Raw genomic sequence first — 21,085 nt, forward strand, 5'->3', positions numbered from 1 at the left:
CCCTCTCATCCTTCTAAATTCCAGTGTATACAAGCCTAGTCGCTCCAGTCTTTCAACATACGACAGTCCCGCCATTCCGGGAATTAACCTAGTAAACCTACGCTGTTCCTGGTGAATACCTCAGCCAACTGTTCAGCAAAGTCCCTAAATACCCTTCCTTGAACTCCATCCGGGCCTGCAGCCTTGCGTGGGTTGACCCTTCGCAGAGCGTGTTGTACTTCCTGTGTGCTCAGTGTTAAGACCTGTCCCTCCGCCTCGGTTGGTGTTCTTTCACGCAAGGTGGTGTTGCCAGTTTCGAAGCGGGCAAAGCAGGTGGTAAGCTCATTGGTTAGTGTGATATTGCTGTGGGGGCAGGCAGGGCTGCTCTTGTAGACAGCGATGTCCCTGACACCCTGCCACATGCTTCTGGTGTCCGTGGTATTGAAGTGGTCTTCCACCCGTTGCCTGTGGGTGTCTTTGGCCCTTTTAATACCTTTGTTCAGGTTTGACCTGGCAACACTGTATGCTGAAGTGTCACCAGATTTAAAGGCAATGTTGTTGCGTGCTCTCGACAGTTTTAAGTGTAGGGTGTGGAAGGGCAAAGGGAGACAATCTGATGGGGCCGACATATCTGTATTGTCGGGGCAACACGGGCCTCAACCTATCAGGGAGATCACCTTTGTCCTATCCTCCCCTCCTGTATCATAGAAACATAGAAGATAGGTGCAGGAGTCGGTGGCCTTTGAGCCAGCATTGCCATTCAATATGATCACGGCTGATCATCCAAAATCAATACCCCGCTCCTGCTTTCCTTGGTCGAATCCTTGGATGGAGTTTTGGTCGGACGGACGTTCGGACAGAAGTGACACAGGCTCTCATAACTGACTCTCGGTTATGGAAATCAAAAAAAATGTCGTTGAATATAAAGACACAAAAGGTGAACATGATACATTTTAGGCGCAAGATAGGTGGGATCACAGCACTTGATTAAACACACCTGATTACTTAATGGAACCTTAATCAAGTTAACGTGACAGAGTGTATAAGAAAATAACTGCAGATGCTGGTACAAATCGATTTATTCACAAAATGCTGGAGTAACTCAGCAGGTCAGGCAGCATCTCGGGAGAGAAGGAATGGGTGACGTTTCGGGTCGAGACCCTTCTTCAGACTGAAGAAGGGTCTCGACCCGAAACGTCACCCATTCCTTCTCTCCCGAGATGCTGCCTGACCTGCTGAGTTACTTTGTGTATAACGTGATAAAGTGTTGCATTAATGGTACCAGTAAAAAAAAATTGCTTTGGAGTGGTTGTAATTACTCATTACCTTTAACATATTAGGCATATATATCGTAATGCCACTTGGATTTTAATCAGGGGAGCGAACCTAAAGACATTTTTATGAATATCTCCTCGACTGAGAGGAGTTGTGTCATGAGTAGGAAGGAACTGCGGATGTTGGTTCACATCGAAGATAGGCCCAAAATGCTGGAGTAACTCAGCGGGACAGGCAGCATCTGTGGAGAGAAGGAACAGGTGGCGTTCCGGGTCGATCCGCTACCTCAGATCCAAACAAGGGTGTCGACCCGAAACTTTACTCATTCCTTCTCTCCAGAGATGCTGCCTGTCCCGACGAGTTGCTCCAGCATTTTGGGTCTACCTTAGGAGATATGCCTTTCTTTTTTCTGATGATATAAAATTCAGTCTTGAAAACATGGTGGCAATGATGATGTTTTTGTAATCTATTTTTCTATTCCACTTGACTGCCTCTGTGTTGCACATGGGACCATGAGCACAGAAGAACCTCTTGAATCTGAGAGTCCCAACCAGTGTTAAGTTGAAAAATTATGGAGTTGTTTATGCTGACTCTTTTCTGCTCTGGTACTGTCGCATGAAGATAGTTTTAAGTTCCAATTCTGACCATTTGACATTTGCCACGACTAGACGATAAATCAATTTAATTCTTGCTAATTCCATGAAACAGGGATCATTTCATTTTTGATTGTTTCCAAAACCAGGGGGTTTAAGATAAACTTCCATAAATAAAAGCAATGTGTGAAAGAAACAATAATATTTTGGATGATTGACTGAGTCGTTGCAGTATGACGTAATTGTTCCCATATGTGAATAAACTTCAGCTCAAGTTAGGGGGGCATGGTGGTGCAGTGGTAGAGTTGCTGCTTTACAGCACTTACAGCGCTTACAGCGCCAGAGAACCGGGTTCAATCCCGACTACGGGCATCGTCTGTACGGAGTTTGTACGTTCTCCTCTTGACCGTATGTGGGTTTTCTCCGAGATCTTCGGTTTCCTCCCACACTCCAAAGACGTCCAGGTTTGTAGGTTAATTGGCTTGGTATAAATGTAAATTGTCCCCCGTGTGTGTAGGATATTATTAATGTGCGGGGATCGTTGGTCAGTGAGCCGAAGGGCCTGCATCCCACTGTATCTCTCAACTAATTTAAAGTACAAAAGTAGTTCATTAGCGTTACTATGTATAGGATAAGGGACAGAGTGATTTTTTTTTTAAAAGGAAAAAAAAATGTGTTCCCGTTGTACACTGCTAATTTGCAACAAAAAAAAAGATACGTCCATAAAATTGTCAATGAATTGAAATATGAAAGCAGACTTAAAATTTGAGTTCTCATACAGACGAGATGGCTGAAAAGACATTTTGCCTTTTGCGTTAAATTAAATGCAGTAAATAAATTTGGATGATCATTCAATTAAAGACATGACTGCAGAACAGGAGGTACAAGTTGGAACTAATGAAAGGTCAACTTGAGACTGACCCCAGGAAGGACGTGGTCAATGATCGGCCTTTGGAGTTGTTATTGGGTTGTCTGGGAGTCCAAAGTCCTACCATGCAACCTGGACAGAGGCCGACCAATGGCCTCAAACAATACTGACACTTCCCCTGCACTTACTCTGCAAATTCTGCCTGTAAATACACATTTTGTTTAGTTTAGTTCAGTTTAGTTTAGAGATACAGAGCGGAAACAGGCCCTTCGGCCCACCGAGTCCGTGACGACCAGCACATTAACACCACCCTACACACACACTAGGGACAATCTACACTTATACCAATTGTACAAACCCAAGCCAACTAACCGACAAACCTGTACGTCTTTGGAGTGTGGGAGGAAACCGAAGATCTCGGAGAAAACCCACGCAGGTCACGGGGAGAACGTACAAACTCCGTACAGACAGCAACCGTGGTCGGGATTGAACCTGGGTGTCCGGCGCTGCATTCGCTGTAAGACAGCAACTCTACCCCTGTGCCACCGTGACCGCCCTCTGTGCCACCGTGACCCACCTCTTGAGGGTACCTCGTAAGGTTTGCAAAGTATAGAATATCGAGTGATCTCGATATATATCTCGGGGAAGAAGGTTGCAAAGGTTGCTCCCAATTCTCCCTGTCACAAATGGCATAAATCTGTGTCTGTATTTCTGCCAACATTCGCTTTAATCAATGTGTAGGAAGGAACTGCAGATGCTGGTTTAAACCGAAGATAGACACAAAAAGCTGGAGTAACTCAACGGGTCAGACAGCATCTCTGGAGAAAAGGAATAGACAATAGACAATAGGTGCAGGAGTAGGCCATTCGGCCCTTTGAACCAGCACCGCCATTCAATGTGATCATGGCTGATCATTCTCAATCAGTACCCCGTTCCTGCCTTGTCCCCATACCCCCTGACTCCACTATCCTTAAGAGCTCTATCTAGCTCTCTCTTGAATGCATTCAGAGAATTGGCCTCCACTGCCTTCTGAGGCAGAGAATTCCACAGATTTACAACTCTCTGACTGAAAAAGTTTTTCCTCATCTCCGTTCTAAATGGCCTACCCCTTATTCTTAAACTGTGGCCCCTGGTTCTGGACTCCCCCAACATTGGGAACATGTTTCCTGCCTCTAACGTGTCCAACCCCTTAATAATCTTATACGTTTCGATAAGATCCCCTATAGGTGACGTTTCAGGCCTAAACCCTTCACCAGATGGTTTCAGACTGGCTTTAGTCAATGCCAGGTAGTGTGTCAAATCTTGAAGACCTTTTTCAGTGCCTTTCTTAACAATTGTAGTCAATCAGACTGCAATGCTGCTGATCGCTCTTGCAAGCCTTTTAATGGAGAACCATTGAGAGGTTGATTCTGGGCTAGCAATCAATGGGAAATCCACAGTCACTGTCTCTGTTTAGTATGAACATAATCATTAACGATATGATATGATACGATACGATAGAACTTTATTTGTGCAAAGATTTGGGGGGGGGGAGGAGGGGGAGGGTTCTCAGTCTACCCCATGACAGAAGGGGGAGGGGTTGTACAGTTTGATAGCCACAGGGAAGAAGGATCTCCTGTGGCGTTCTGTGCTGCATCTTGGTGGGACCAGTCCGTTGCTGAAGGTGCTCCTCAGGCTGACCCTGTGTGTCATGGAGGGGGTGAGCTGCATTGTCCAAGGTGCTCCGCAGTTTGAGGAGCTTGTTAATCCTGTTGGCGTCCGCGACCTTCGCCCCGCTGCCCCAGCACGCGACAGCGAAGAAGATGGCTTTGGCCACCACCGATTGGTAGAACATCTGCAGCATCTTGTTGCAGACCTTGAAGGAGCGGAAGCCTTCTCAATTTTTGGCAATTATAAAGTTTATTCGGAAAATATTCCATCGTGGAAACCTTCACACAAGATGTTATTTTGATCTGGAAGATATTGCCTGCAGAGTAATGGATGGATACCAGAAGAGGGGGAAAAAATAAATATAAAATGATGGGGAGAGAAAGCAATTGACAACTTCATTCAAAAAGTTAAAGCAGATGTATTGGACTGAATAGCCTCCTATGCCATAAGATTTTATAAAATGAAGGTCGCTACGTTTCACTGTATCACCGTTACCTTTCACCTTTTACCTGTTTACCTTTCTTTTAAGGTACTAAGTCTACCTTTCTTCCCTTCTGGTGAGAAATATCACTCGTAGCATGACAAATAAATACAGAAAACATTCTGTGTATAAAATTATGAGAGGTGTAGATCGGGTAGATGCACAGAATCTCTTGCCCAGAGTAGGGGAATCGAGGACCAGAGGACAGAGGTTCAAGGTGAAGGGGAAAAGACTTAATAGGAATCTGAGGGATAACCTTTTCCACACAAAGGGTGGTGGGTGTATGGAACAAGCTGCCAGAGGAGGTAGTTGAGGCTGGGACTATCCCAACGTTTAAGAAACAGTTAGACAGGTACATGGATAGGACAGGGTTTGGAGGGATATGGACCAAGAGCAAGCAGGTGGGACTAGTGTAGCTGTGACATGTTGGCCGGTGTGGACAAGTTGGGCCGTAGGACCTGTTTCCACACTGTATCACTCTATGACTCTATGACTCTATGACTATTCAACGAGTCTGACTAGAATCCGTGGGAAAAGATACACAGTTAACATTTCAGATCAAAATCCTTCCATCAGAATTAGATCTTTGACTTGGAAATTAACTTTGCTGCTTTTTTAACAGATGCTACATGATCTGATGAGTGGCTTTTTGAACATTTCCTGTTTTGATTTCCGATTTACCGTATCTGCAGCTTTTGTTTTCAGTTTCAGAGGTTTGTTGTGTATTGGCCTCTGAGCCCTGTTAATGCTGGCATTTTGTGATACAACGCAACACTGGATCTTTGACCTACTATCACTAATATTTTTATTGTGATATAGACAATAGACAATAGACAATAGGTGCAGGAGTAGGCCATTCAGCCCTTCGAGCCAGCACCGCCATTCAATGCGATCATGGCTGATCACTCTCAATCAGTACCCCGTTCCTGCCTTCTCCCCATACCCCCTCACTTCGCTATCCTTAAGAGCTCTATCCAGCTCTCTCTTGAAAGCATCCAACGAACTGGCCTCCACTGCCTTCTGAGGCAGAGAATTCCACACCTTCACCACTCTCTGACTGAAAAAGTTCTTCCTCATCTCCGTTCTAAATGGCCTACCCCTTATTCTTAAACTGTGGCCCCTTGTTCTGGACTCCCCCAACATTGGGAACATGTTTCCTGCCTCTAATGTGTCCAATCCCTTAATTATCTTATATGTTTCAATAAGATCCCCCCTCATCCTTCTAAATTCCAGTGATATCTCAGTGAAAAATGAACTGTTCCCATCGCAATTCAACGAGATCTGATATCAAACAGGATTATGTTCAACTAGGCTGTAAACATTAAATGTGTAGGAGGAAACTGCAGATGCTGGTTTAAGACTGAAGATAGACCCCAAAATGCTGGAGTAACTCAGTGGGACAGGCAGCATCTCGGGAGAGAAGGAATGGGTGACGTTTCGGGCCGAGGCTCTTCTAGGTTGTAAAATGCATTGAGAAGTAAAATGGCTGAAAAAATAATGCCTGCAGGGGATGCCATCGACACTGCTCTTCACACTGCACTGACCCACCTTGAACACCAGGGGAGCTATGTGAGGATGCTCTTTCTCGACTTCAGCTCTGCCTTTAACACGGTCATCCCGAGCAGACTGGTCACCAAACTTTCCGACCTTGGATTTTCCCTAACCATCTGCAAATGGATCAAGGACTTCCTGACCAACCGCCCCCAGACAGTCAAAATAGGCCCTCACCTCTCCTCCACCATTACACTGAGCACCGGCTCACCACAGGGCTGTGTGTTGAGCCCCATCCTTTACTCCCTCTACACTCACGACTGCGCCCCCACCCATCCCACCAACACCATCATCAAGTTCGCGGATGACACGACTGTGGTTGGACTTATCTCAGAAGGAGATGAGACAGCCTATAGGGATGAAATCCAAAGGCTGGCAGCATGGTGTTCAGTGAACAATCTGGTCCTGAACTCCTCCAAAACAAAGGAACTTATAATTGACTTTAGAAAAACCAGTGGAGATTACGACCCACTCTACATCAATGGGGTCTGCGTGGAAAGGGTACCAGCTTTCAGGTTCCTGGGTACGCACATCGCAGAGGATCTCACCTGGTCTACCAACACCATCACCACAGTAAAGAAGGCACAGCAGAGACTCCACTTCCTGAGGATCCTCAGGAAAACCAACCTGCAGGAGAAGCTCATGTTGTCCTTCTATCGCTGCTCCATCGAGAGTGTGCTGGCATACTGTATAACCACATGGTATGCCAGCTGCTCAGAAAAGGACAGGAAGGCCCTTCAGAGGGTCATCACGACGGCCCAGAAAATCATCGGCTGCTCACTGCCCTCCCTGGAGCACCTGTTCAGCCTGCGCTGCCTCAGTAGAGCAGGCAAAATAATAAAAGATCCATCCCACCCCGGCCACCGTCTGTTTGTTCATCTGCCCTCTGGTCGACGTTTCAGGTCAATCAAATCCCGAACAAACAGACTTAAGAACAGTTTTTACCCCAGGGCCATACGAGAACTGAACACTACCTGTGCACTAGGCAACACCGTTAAAAAATCTTGTACTTAATTTAATTGTATTTATGTATTTATTTGTTTTTGCATTTATTGCATATATGTTTGTACGCACCGTCAGGATTGGCTGTTTTTTTTAATTTCGTTGTACTCGTTGCAATGACAATAAATGAATATTATTATTATTATTATTATTATATAAAATACAAGCAGACCCAGAAGAAAGGTCTCGACCCGAAACGTCACACATTCCATCTATTCAGAGATGCTGCCAGTCCCACTGAGTTACTCCAGCATTTTGTGTCTATCTGTCTATCTGTAAACATTAAAGATCAACTTTCAATGTGCTATATTCCATGCACTACTGACTTAAAAGAGAAACTGACCCTTCATTTTCTAATTGCAGACAGTCCAAAAGTCTTTGAGAGTTATTTTTGGCCTCTCAATAAGCAGAACTGCTGGAAGCAGAAATTGTGCACAGTCACCCCACTGTTACACGCAGGATAATAGATGGCTGGCACTAAGTTACAAGGTAGTAATTCAATCAAGCACTTCCAATGACATCATAAACCATGAGAGCAAGGCTCAACCAATTTTACGAAGGTCAGCTAAAAAGCAGAGATTGAATTACAATTTTAACCAGACCAGAAGCCACTCGTTATCACATATAACATATTGCAAATGGATTTTAGTAATTAAACTGTTTGTTTTTGTTGTTGTAGAAAATAGGTGCAGGAGGAGGCCATTCGGCCCTTTGAGCCATGTGGAACTGAAATCAGTGAAAAAATGCTGCATTTCTCACTTAATGATATTAGAGAAGTGGTCACAGCAATTCTTTCCCAATTTTACTTTGTTAAAAAAAAACGCTTTAATTCCTAATGAATTGGAATGTCGGCGTGGAATTTTGAAGCGTTTGACTAAAATAGCGACATCATTTTGATCAGATGTTTCATGTTCAGGCAACAATTTTTTTTGGAAATGAATTAAGACTTGGATGTTTCGTTAAGCTGTTGCCGGTTTGGCCAAGGTTTGGCAGTGTGTTTATGGAGATTAAACATCAGACACGCCGTTCTGCAGACAGTCGGGTTGGCATCAGTTTAAGGTCACTGTCACTGAGACCTGTGCAGTCCATTAGAATGTGCTTGTTCCACATCAATTAGAAGGGAGTTCCAGACAAAGATCAGGCTGGAGAGTGGAAGATTTTGCCCTGTGGCACGAATGGCAAGAAGGAATGGAGACCCCCCCCCCCCCACTCCCAGCAATAGATGGCCAGAGTCGAAGAGGGGTCATAAAGTCTTTTGGAGTCAAATCCCAAAGAGGATTTTCAACAATGCGAGCAATTTACATTAGGGTACAGAGAGCCATTGTTAATCAAACATCAAGCAATGAAGATAACAGCAAGAGGGTAAATGAATATCTTCATTGTCAACAATACTGCATCCCAATAAAGCTGTGTAAGATCGACACAAAAAAACCGGAGTAACTCAGCGGGACGGGCAGCATCTCTGGAAAGAAGGAATGAAGAAGGGTCTCGACCCGAAACGTCATCCATTCCTTCTCTCCAGAGATGCTGCCTGACCCACTGAGTTACTCCAGCTTTTTGTGTCTATCTTCGGTTTAAACCAGCATCTTCTGCAGTCCCTTCTGACACAAGGCTGTGTAAGATATATGCACTTAAAAACCCTTGCAGATGAAGAGTGCCAGACAGATGAACTTACCACTGTGCCATTGTCTACCCAATTCAGCTCCCTCCATAACAATGACATCACAGCACAGGGGTGATACTAAGCAAGTCTAGGGTCCCAGCATTGCCTGCCAGACCATTTCAGGGACAGTGATTCAGGCCACCATCACTCTATTGGAATTCTCTGCCTCAGAAGGCAGTGGAGGCCAATTCCCTGGATGCTTTCAAGAGAGAGTTAGATAGAGCTCTTAAAGATAGCGGAGTCAGGGGGTATGGGGAGAGGGCAGGAACCGGGTACTGATTGTGGATGATCAGCCATGATCAGAGTGAAAGGTGGTGCTGGCGCGAAGGGCCGAATGGCCCACTCCTGCACCTATTGTCTATTGTCTATTGATGAAGGCACATTTTCTTTACCTCCTGCCTAATTCTGCCTTTTCTGCATCTGTGCTGCCTGGCTTTGGGCCTTGCCGTTAATGGAAATAGCTAAATTCTATTTATTCCATCTAGACGCATTATAATTTTACACACTTCATTAAGTTTCTCCTCACCTCCTTACTCTAACGAAAAGAACTCCAGCTATGCAGGCTTACCTCATAAATAACAATTTGCACTTCTGGCAACACCCTTGTAGCTCTCTGCTGCACTCCCTCCAGCGCTCCGACATTTTTCTTTCAGTGCGGTGGCCAGAACTGCACCTGGTACACGAGCTATTACCTTACGATTGTAATCGGTTAGACGCAAAATGCTGGAGTAACTCTCTGGAGAGAAGGAAATACAGGTGATGTTTCGGGTTGAAACCCTTCTTCAGGTCTGAAGTAGGGTCTCGACCCGAAATGTCACCCATTCCTTCTCTCCAGAGATGCTGCCTGCCCCGCTGAGTTACTCCAGCATTTTGTGTCTATCTTCAGCATACACTCTAGTTCCCCTCTTCACCCACACCACTCCCTTTTATTGTTGCACCTCCCCAAAATTGCATTACCTGATACTTCTCAGGCTTAGACAATAGACAATAGGTGCAGGAGTAGGCCATTCGGCCCTTCGAGCCAGCACCGCCATTCAATGTGATCATGGCTGATCATTCTCAATCAGTACCCCGTTCCTGCCTTCTCCCCATACCCCCTGACTCCGCTATCCTTAAGAGCTCTATCTAGCTCTCTCTTGAGATTAAGTTACGTTTGTCATTTCACTGTTCAATTAACCAGATTAACTGTGCCTTCTAACAGAAACCCTCCCCCTATTCTCATAACACAACCAAGTTTTCGATCATCCACAAACATTTTTATCATGACCTTCACTTAGGTCTAAATTAATAATATATATTATTGATATTGGTTTACTATCATGACGTAAACCCAAAATGTGGTGATAAACTTTGTCTATGTGTGCTGTCGAGGCAGCTCATTACTTTCAACAGTGCAACGTACCAGACATGAGTACGGTAGATACTGTGAAAGCGCAATTTTTAAAAAGTGCATAGGCCACAATGAGGTAAGTTGAGAGATCGGGAATACCTGCTTCGCATTTGGGAAGTACGGACTCGGTAGACCGAAGGGCTTGTTTCCACGTTGTATGGTTTGAGTTTAGTTTAGAGATACAGTGCGGAAACAGGCCCTTCGGCCCACCGAGTCCGCACCGACCAGCGATCCCCGCACACTAACATTATCCTACATAGACTAGGGGCAATTTACAATTATATCAAGTCAATTAATCTACAAACCTGTACGTCTTTGGAGTGTGGGAGGAAACCGAAGATCTCGGAGAAAACCCAGGTGGTCACGGGGAGAACGTACAAACTCCGTACAGACGCCGCCTGTAGTCGGGATCGAACCTGGGTCTTTGGCACTGTAAGTGCTGTAAGGCAGCAACTCTACAGCTGCGCCACCATGCCACACAAAGTCTAGTCTAAAGTCATAACATGTATCCATGACCAGGTTTTGGACCCAGGTTCAGTTTAGTTTAGTTTAGTTAGTTTAGTTAGTTTATTGTCACGTGTACCGAGGTACAGTGAAAAGCTTGTGAATCTGTGGAATTCTTTGCCTCAGAAGGCAGTGGAGGCCAATTCTCTGAATGCATTCAAGAGAGAGCTGGATAGAGCTCTTAAGGATAGCGGAGTCAGGGAGGTATGGGGAGAAGGCAGGAACGGGGTACTGATTGAGAATGATCAGCCATGATCACATTGAATGGTGGTGCTGGCTCGAAGGGCCGACTGGCCTACTCCTTCACCTATTGTCTATTGTCTATTGTCTATCTCGGTACACGTGGCAATATATAAACTAAACGGAACTGAAAACTAAACTGAAACTGAAAGTGGCGGAAATTTGCATTGGTGCAAAACAGTGAATCCTTGTGATGGGGTATGACCTGGGGTTTTATGATCAGCTGAGACAAACGGCATCAGATATCGCCATGTTATCTGAGCTTATTTGTGCTCAGCAGAAATTGCAGAATTTGCCTTGTGTCTTTGCTCAAGTGGTAACATCAGCAATAGTATCTAGGAGATCTCCTATTATTTACAGCAACAAGTGGTTCATTCATTAGTTCCCATTACCAGAAGTGCCTTCTGGTTTTTTTAAATTTTAGCTGCCTTCAAGGCAAAATTGATGATGGATCCATATCCTTGTTAAGCCTCCACTTACTCAAAAATGCAGGAGTTCTTTGTCACTTATCTCATTCAGGTCTAGTGCCTCACAGACATCCATAACACTGTACCAGTGTTTGCTTGAAGTTAAGTCAAGTCAAGTTTATTTGTCACATACACATACACGATGTGCAGTGAAATGAAAGTGGCAATGCCTGCGGATTGTGCAAAAGAAAAATTACAATTACAGCATATAAATTAAAATTAATACAGAAAAAATGTTTAGTCCCTGGAGTTATAATAGTTAACAGTCCTGATGGCCTGTGGGAAGAAACTCCGTCTCATCCTCTCCGTTTTCACAGCGTGACAGCGGAGGCGTTTGCCTGATCGTAGCATCTGGAACAGTCCGTTACTGGGGTGGCAGGGGTCCCCCATAATCTTGCTTGCCCTCGATCTGCACCTCCTGATGTATAGGTCCTGCAGGGGGACGTGTGTAGTTCCCATGGTGCGTTCTGCCGAACACACTACTCTCTGCAGGGCCATCCTGTCCTGGGCAGAGCTGTTCCCAAACCAGACTGTGATGGTCTTCACTAATGAAGAAGCACATTTATTTTGATGGACTTGTGCGGAGTAGTATTCGGCCAGGTTGTGCACTGGAGACAGGTGCCAATTTTTGTTTTTATTGCTTGTTCATTTTCCAGCCAATATTCACGGACTGAAATCGATGAAAGAGGACAGAGGTTAAAAAATATAATGAGCTGCTTTGCAACATAGCACGGAATGAGTTCTTGGATATTACCAATGCAAGTTATTCCCGTGGCACCACAGAGTATAAGCATTATGTGGGTGACTTTTTCACACAAAGGGTGGTGGGTGTATGGAACAAGCTGCCAGAGGAGGTCGTTGAGGCTGGGACTATCCCAACATTTAAGAAAAAGTTCGACAGGTGCATGGGTAGGACAAGTTTGGAGGGATATGGACCAAGCGCTGGCAGGTGGGACTAGTGTAGCTGGGACATTGTTGGCCAGGGTGGGCAAGTTGGGGCAAAGGGTCTGGCAATAGTAGTCAATAGTCATTTATTTGTCACATACACATAAATGTGCAGTGAAATGAAAAATTACCCGCAGTTCAACAATAAGACCAATAAGAATAATCAATAAAAATGCAATAACACATACAATCATAACCAACACCAAACAAAAGAACCATCCATCACAGTGAGTCTCCTCCAGTCCCTCCTCACTGTGATGGAAGGCCAGAATGTCTTTTTCTCTTCCCCTGCTGTCTTCTCCCGTGGTCAGGCTGTTGAAGTTGCCACGTCGGGGCGATCGTGGCTCCCGACATTGAAGCCCCCGCTGGGCGGAGAAAATCCCGCGGCCTATTTCAGGCCGCGCCGGACGGTGAAAGGTCCACGCTGTATCACCCTATGACTCTGTGGCTCATTGGAAAAGCAGAGTTGTTGGTACAGTGTGAACGCATAAGGTTACCTGTGTTAAACTGGAAGGATTCAAGGTTTCATGAGTTTCAGCATTCCCAGGCTCACACATCCTCCCAGCTTGTAACGTCGATTTACGTGATGGCTTTTGATGTGAATAGCCACAATTTGTTCCCACTGCCACCTATTGAAAGCCTTTCATCATCATTGAAACAAAAGAATAGGGCAGTACGGTGGCCCAGCGGTAGAGTTGCTGCCTTACAGCGCCAAAGACCCAGGTTCGATCCAGACCATGGGTGCCATCTGTACGGAGTTTGTACGTTCTCCCCGTGACCTGCGTGGGTTTTCTCCGGGTGCTCCGGTTTCCTCCCACATTCCAAAGACGTACAGGTTTGTAGTTTAATTTTCACGTGGTAAAATTGTAAATTGTCCCTGGTGTGTGTCGGGCAGTGTTAATGTGCGGGGATCGCTGGTCGGAGCGGACTGGGTGGGCCAAAGGGACTGTTTACCCGCTGTATCTCTAAACTGAACTAATAAACTAAAGAAATAATCTTGCTCTAATGAACATTAGAACGAGTTAGATGTGGCCCTTGTGGCTAAAGGGATCAGGGGGTATGGAGAGAAGGCAGGTACAGGTTACTGAGCTGGATGATCAGCCATGATCATATTGAATGGCGGGGCAGGCTCGAAGGGCCGAATGGCCTACTCCTGCACCTATTTTCTATGTTTCTATGTTTCTATTGTGCAAGGAGACGGGAAGTCTTCCCTGTATATTTCTTACTGGTGTATGAAAACAAGATGTCAAATAACTTGCCAATTGATACTGGAAGAGCATGGCAAGTATTTTATACGTGTATCGGGCATTGTTGCAAGATAAAGGGAAGATAAATTAAAACAGAAATTTCTCACCACATCTCTGGAATCTCTAAATCTCTGGAATTTTTCTTTTTACCCCAGAGGATTGTAGAGGCTAAGTCATCAGAAATGGATGAGGTGCAGATAGATAACTCTTTGAAAGATCGAGAACTGAGGGCTATGGGGATGTGGCACAGAGGAGGAGGTGAGGCAAATTTAAGTGTGTAGGAAGGAACTGCAGATGCTGGTTTAAACCAAAGATAGACACAAAAAGCCAGAGTACTCCCCCTGAGTTACTCCAGCTTTTTGAGGCAAGTTTAAATCAGCCTTGATCATGTTAATTCTTTTTTGAGATACAGCGCGGAAACAGGCCCTTCGGCCCACTGAGTCCTCGCCGACCAGCGATCCCTGTACGCTAACACTATCCTACACACACTATGGACAATTTACATTTACCCAGCCAATTAACCTACAAACCTGTACGTCTTTGGAGTGCGGGAGGAAACCGAGGATCCCAGAGAAAACGCACGCAGGTCGCGGGGAGAATGTACAACCCTCGTTGCGGACAGCACCCATAGTCGGGATCGAACCTGGGTCTCCGGCGCTGTAAGCTCTGTACGTCAGCAACTCTACCGCTGCGCCACCGTGCCATGAATGGGCTCACGCGGACATGCCATTGCTGTTGGACACCAGTTGTAGGGGGGTCTGGTCTTCGGCGCTGTCGAAGGCATCTGTACATCTCTGCTGCCCTCCGTAATCAAAATAAGTTGGTCATGGGCTGTTGGCGACTGATTCCTTCCATTCCAACGTGGGCACTCCTGAAATGGATAGGTGCACTTACACGTCCATTGAGCTAATTAACAAGTGATACAGCACCTTCGTTGCTGATGTACCCCGAGAAACCATTCACTTTTGCAACCTCCAGCAGCGAGGCAAGAAGAAGATTCATTATCGAAGACTTACCAGGATGTTGCCAGGACTGGAGGGTCGGAGCTATAGGGAGAGGTTGAGTGGGCTGGGACTCTTAATTCCTTGGAGCACAGGAGGATGAGGGGTGGTCTTATTGAGGTGTATAAAATCATGAGAGGAATTGATCAGGTAGATGCACAGAGTCTCTTGCCCAGAGTAGGGGAATCGCAGACCAGAGGACATAGGTTCCAGGTGAAGGGGAAAAGATTTAATAGCAATCTGAGGTGTAAATTTTTCACAAAAGGGTGATGAGGGTATGGAACGAGCTGCCAGAGGAGGTAGTTGAGGCTGGGAACTATCCCAACGTTTAAGAAACAGTTAGACAGGTACATGGATAGGACAGGTTTGGAGGGATATGGACCAAGCGCAGGTAGGCGGGACTAGTGTAGCTGGGACATGTTGGTCCGGTGTAGGCAAGTTGTAGCCAAAAGGCCTATTTCCACACTGTATCACTCTATAACTCTAATAACCTTGCAAGTTCCTGCAAGTGTGCCAAAAACGAACGCTCATTAATCAACACATGTTCGGTGCACCCAGTGAACTGACCCATGGAGTCACCGACAAACACTGAGCCTCCATTGACAAACAGTACATGTCTGCTCAAGAACATGCCTTTTGCAGGATGCAAACTAATATGTGTTTACTTCTTGTACGTGCCTCTTATTTTAACAGAATAACAGGCTTTAGATAAACATCTGTCTTCTGAATTAGGCATAAAACTTATGATCATGCTGTTCCTAACTGCTTTGTAAATCTTGTCGAGAATTATCTTCATCATTGGGAGCGTTGCGCCGTTGATAAAATGGTTTGCATTAATGTCAAAAATGCAATGCAGAGGTCTGCTTTTGTGTGGCGCATCATCCCCTATCCTCCCGCGTGCTTGCTCTTCATACCTCCTGCTGAGAAAGCTCTCAGGCAGCATCTCCCAGACTTTGGTGCGATTTGTGCCTCTGTAACCATTTACCGGGTTCCTTTTAATGCCCTCCCCCCCCCCCCCCCCCCCCCCTCCTCCTCTCCGACTTTTGAGGAAAAGATTGATAGCAAGGACCCCCTGGTCGGCACAGATCGGAAACTCAGATGGCCACAGACAAATGGAGGGTCTCGACCCGAAGCGTCGCCCATTCCTTTTCTCCAGAGATGCTGCCTGTACCGCTGAGTTAGAAACATAGAAACATAGATAATAGGTGCAGGAGTAGGCCATTCGGCCCTTCGAGCCTGCACCGCCATTCAATATGATCATGGCTGATCATCCAACTCAGTATCCCGTACCTGCCTTCTCTCCATACCCCCTGATCCCTTTAGCCACAAGGGCCACATCTAACTCCCTCTTAAATATAGCCAATGAACTGGCCTCAACTACCTTCTGTGGCAGAGAATTCCACAGACTCACCACTCTGTGTGAAAAAAAACTTTCCCATCTCGGTCCTAAAAGACTTCCCCCTTATCCTTAAACTGTGACCCCTTGTTCTGGACTTCCCCAACATCGGGAACAATCTTCCTGCATCTAGCCTGTCCAACCCCTTAAGAATTTTGTAAGTTTCTATAAGATCCCCCCTCAATCTTCTAAAAGTAGCGTCCCGAAGCGTCTCGACCCGAAGTGTCGCCCATTCCTTTTCTCCAGAGATGTTGCCTGTCCTGCTGAGTTACTCCAGCGTTTTGTGTCAGGCCACGGGCAAAGACAGCTTCCCATTCTGAGAGAGCGGGGTACGTACGTATGTACGTGGTAAATCCAGTTAAAGTGGTGAGGGACAGGCGTGACAATGAAATGGACGTCTGGTCCATTTGCCCCATTAAAAGAGATTTGAATGAATTTAAAACACATCAAAGTTGTGAAGGAGTGGGGTTTCCGTGACGACAGACTGTGTTCAGTTCTGGGCACCATGATACAGGAAAGATGTTGTCAAGCTGGAAAGGGCACAGAGAAGATTTACAAGGATGCTGCCAGGGCTCGAGGGTCTGAGCTACTGGGAGAGGTTGAGCAGGCTGGGACTCTATTCATTGGAGCCCAGGAGTGATGACTGGATAGACTCGGCTTGTACTCGCTGGAATTTAGAAGATTGAGGGGGGATCTTATAGAAACTTACAAAATTCTTAAGGGGTTGGACAGGCTGGATGCAGGAAGATTGTTCCCGATGTTGGGGAAGTCCAGAACAAGGGGTCACAGTTTAAGGATAAGGGGGAAGTCTTTTAGGACCGAGATGAGAAAACATTTCTTCACACAGAGAGGGGTGAATCTGTGGAATTCTTTGCCACAGAAGGTAGTTGAGGCCAGTTCATTGGCTATATTTAAGAGGGAGTTAGATGTGGCCCTTGTGGCTAAAGGGATCAGGGGGTATGGAGAGAAGGCAGGTACAGGATACTGAGTTGGATGATCAGCCATGATCATATTGAATGGCGGTGCAGGCTCGAAGGGCCGAATGGCCTACTCCTGCACCTATTTTCTATGTTTCTATGTTTCTATGAGGGGTGATCTTACTGATGGGTATAAAATCATGAGAGGAATAGATCGGGTAGATGCACAGTCTCTTGCCTAGAGGAGGTGAATCGAGGACCAGAGGACATAGGTTTTAGGTGATTTAATAGGAATCCGAGGGGCAACTTTTTCACACAAAGGGTGGTGGGTGTATGGAACAAGCTGCCAGATGAGGTAGTTGAGGCTGGGACTATCCCAACATTTAAGAAACAGTTAGACAGGTACATGGTTTGGAGGGATATGGACCAAACATGGGCAGGTGGGACTAGTGTAGCTGGGTCATGTTGGCCGGTGTGGGCAAATTGGTCTGAAGGGCCTGTTTCCATACAGTATCACTCTATGCCTCTGTGACTATGACAACTCAAGGATTTAACAGTGAAAGGTTTGCATCACATGATAGCCTTAAAATCTCTCACGATCTTTGCACAAACATCCTTCCAGTAATTCTGTTTCTCTGGTAGCCTCGATGTTTGCCGTGCTCCTGGCTAACGCCGTTTGCTACTGAAACTCTGAGCTTCATTGGGTTGTTTAAATTAATACTGACTAGCTAATTAATTTGTTGCATCGTTTGGGAGGCACATTCCCAATCTCGTTGTACAATGACAATAAAGATATATTGTATTGTATTCTGCTTTACACCTCTGACTCCTGCCACAGTTAACACCTCCTCCCAGTCCTAGGGCATGAGACTATCTTCCTTTGCCACAACCAAACTCCTGTCCCCTGCAGCTCCCATCTCATGCCTCCGCAAAGTTCCCCTTCTCTGAGCGAGGATAGACGCCAAATGCTGGAGTAGCAAATTCAGCGGGACAGGAGGCATCTCTGGAGAGAAGGAATGGCCTCGTCTCGAACCGAAACGACACCCAGAAACTTCCATCCAGAGATGCTGCCTGTCCCGCTGAGTTACTCCAGTGTTCTGTGTCTGCTAATTCGGTTTAAGCCCGCGTCTGCACTTCCTTCCTACACATCTGCCTTTTCTTATCTCCAGCTCCAGATTGGTGCGACGGAGCTTCCTCTTTGCAGCCTGTGTCACGAGACGGGAATTGCCAATATATTCGTGGCATTCGAATTAAACAACTGACTTCCAAATCGGTCCTGGGGACCGTCTGCAGACTAAAATATGTCTTATTCCGAATAGTTTTGTCCATGTGCACATTAGGTCTACCATATATTCATGTACTTGGGAGGTCAGGGATAATTGTAAAAGTGCAGTTTGTGAGGAATGGGCTGAGGAAGTGGTCTGGGCTTGTGGTGGCAAATTTTCAAGAATCTGTCATTGTTATACAATGCCCTCCATTTCCACCACAGCTATTGCTGATAGACCATAACATGTGACATAATTGCTCTTCCCCAAACAGGAAACACCACCAAAAGGCTGCAGTTCTGCAATGGCATTCTCTATTTTAATATGCCGTTTGGACAACTCCCCAACCAATGGCAAAGATACAAGACAGACGCAAAAAGCTGAAGTAACTCAGCGGGTCAGACAGCATCTCCGGAGAAAAGGAATAGGTGATGTTTTGGGTCTGAAGAAGGGTCTTGACCTGAAACGTCCCTTCTCTCCAGAGATGCTGCCTCTCAATAGAACAATAGACAATAGGTGCAGGAGGAGGCCATTCGGCCCTTCGAGCCAGCACCGCCATTCAATGTGATCATGGCTGATCATTCACAATCAGTACCCCGTTCCTGCCTTCTCCCCATACCCCCTGACTCCGCTATCCTTAAGAGCTCTATCTAGCTCTCTCATGAATGCATTCAGAGAATTAGCCTCCACTGCCTTCTGAAGCAGAGAATTCCACAGATTCACAACTCTCTGACTGAAAAAGTTTTTCCTCGTCTCCGTTCTAAATGGCCCACCCCTTATTCTTAAATTGTGGCCCCTGGTTCTGGACTCCCCCAACATTGGGAACATGTTTCATGCCTCTAACCCCTTAATAATCTTATACGTTTCGATAAGGCTGGAGCAATTAGGCTTGTATACACTGGAATATAGAAGGATGAGGGGGGATCTTATTGAAACATATAAGATAATTAGGGGATTGGACACATTAGAGGCAGGAAACATGTTCCCAATGTTGGGGGAGTCCAGAACAAGGGGCCACAGTTTAAGAATAAGGGGTAGGCCATTTAGAACGGAGATGAGGAAGAACTTTTTCAGTCAGAGAGTGGTGAAGGTGTGGAATTCTCTGCCTCAGAAGGCAGTGGAGGCCAGTTCGTTGGATGCTTTCAAGAGAGAGCTGGATAGAGCTCTTAAGGATAGCGGAGTGAGGGGGTATGGGGAGAAGGCAGGAACAGGGTACTGATTGAGAGTGATCAGCCATGATCGCATTGAATGGCGGTGCTGGCTCGAAGGGCTGAATGGCCTACTCCTGCACCTATTGTCTATTGTCTATTGTCTATTGATAAGATCCCCTCTCATCCTTCTAAATTCCAGTGTATACAAGCCTAGTCGCTCCAGTCTTTCAACATATGACAGTCCCGCCATTCCGGGAATTAACCTAGTAAACCTACGCTGCACGCCCTCAATAGCAAGAATATCTTCGGGCTTAAACCAGCAGCCACAGTTCTGTCCCGCACAGATCCTTCTTACTTTTGCGTTCACCTTGGAGCAGTCTCTCTTCTCACATTCCCATGGAGTAAGCTCCATGTCGGATATGTGGCATAAAAATCAAAGATGGTGAAGGTGATTGAGTATGTTAACGGCTGATATCCAGCGTTGAACTTGTCGTGTCTTTTCCCAGGTACGATTATGTGGAGGTACGAGATGGCGGGGACAAGAAAGCGGTGTTGCTGGGAAAATTCTGCGGGAAAATTGCACCAGCACCACAGATCTCCACGGGACCTCTGCTTTTCGTGAAGTTTGTGTCGGACTATGAAACGCATGGAGCTGGCTTCTCCATCCGCTATGAAGTTTTCAAAACAGGTTGGTTGCTTTGGCTTGTACTGGCACTGTTCCCATGCCCCCCCTATGGGCGGCACGGTGGCACAGCGGTAGAGTTGCTGCCTTACAGCGAATGCAGACCCAGGTTCGATCCTGACTACGGGCGCCGTCTGTACGGAGTTTGTACGTTCTCCCCGTGACCTGCGTGGGTTTTCTCCGAGATCTTCGGTTTCCTCCCACACTCCAAAGACGTGCAGGTATGTAGGTTAATTGGCTGGGTAAATGTAAAAATTGTCCCTAGTGTGTGTAGGATAGTGTTCGTGTGCGGGGATCGCTGGGCGGCGCGGACCCGGTGGGCCGAAGGGCCTGTTTCTGTGCTGTATCTCTAAAAGAAATCTAAGTGTATGAGAGTTGTGTCAATCAGCTGAAGGAATCAAAGTTTTACCTGAGTAGGGAGGAACTGCAGATGCCGGTTTAAACCGAAGAGAGACACAAAATCGCTGGAGTAACTCAGCGGGTCAGGCAGCATCTCTGGAGAAAAGGGATAGGTGACGTTTCGGGTCGAGACCCTTCCTCAGACCCGAAACTTCATCTGTTCCTTTTCTCCAGAGATGCTGTCTGACCCACCGAGTTACTCCAGCTTTTTGAGTCTATCCAAAGTTTTACATGATCTGTACTGTCCTTAAAATGTTAAGCATTTTGCAGTGCTGTAAATGCAGTTTCTTCCTGGTGAACGATAATTATCTCCATGTAACAAGCTTCCACTTACGCTGACAAAAGTAGTATTGAAATGTAGCAAAATGTTTTGGTGACGATCATGCCCTAGCGTTTAATCAGTATCAGTTTAGTTTATT

The 21,085-nt window shown here is 46.0% G+C and overlaps 1 protein-coding gene across 1 annotated transcript in view; it reads left to right on the plus strand.

Moving 5' to 3' along the window:
• Nucleotides 1–21,085, plus strand: part of nrp1a (neuropilin 1a) — a 246,650-nt gene that overhangs the window by 45,089 nt on the left and 180,476 nt on the right. Inside the window, 1 exon segment of the mRNA XM_078425444.1 lies at nt 20,092–20,273. Within this exon segment, the coding sequence (XP_078281570.1) occupies nt 20,092–20,273 (182 nt within the window).

This window comes from Rhinoraja longicauda, chromosome 2 (assembly GCF_053455715.1).
Source record: "Rhinoraja longicauda isolate Sanriku21f chromosome 2, sRhiLon1.1, whole genome shotgun sequence".
Taxonomy (NCBI): Eukaryota; Metazoa; Chordata; class Chondrichthyes; order Rajiformes; family Arhynchobatidae; genus Rhinoraja; species Rhinoraja longicauda.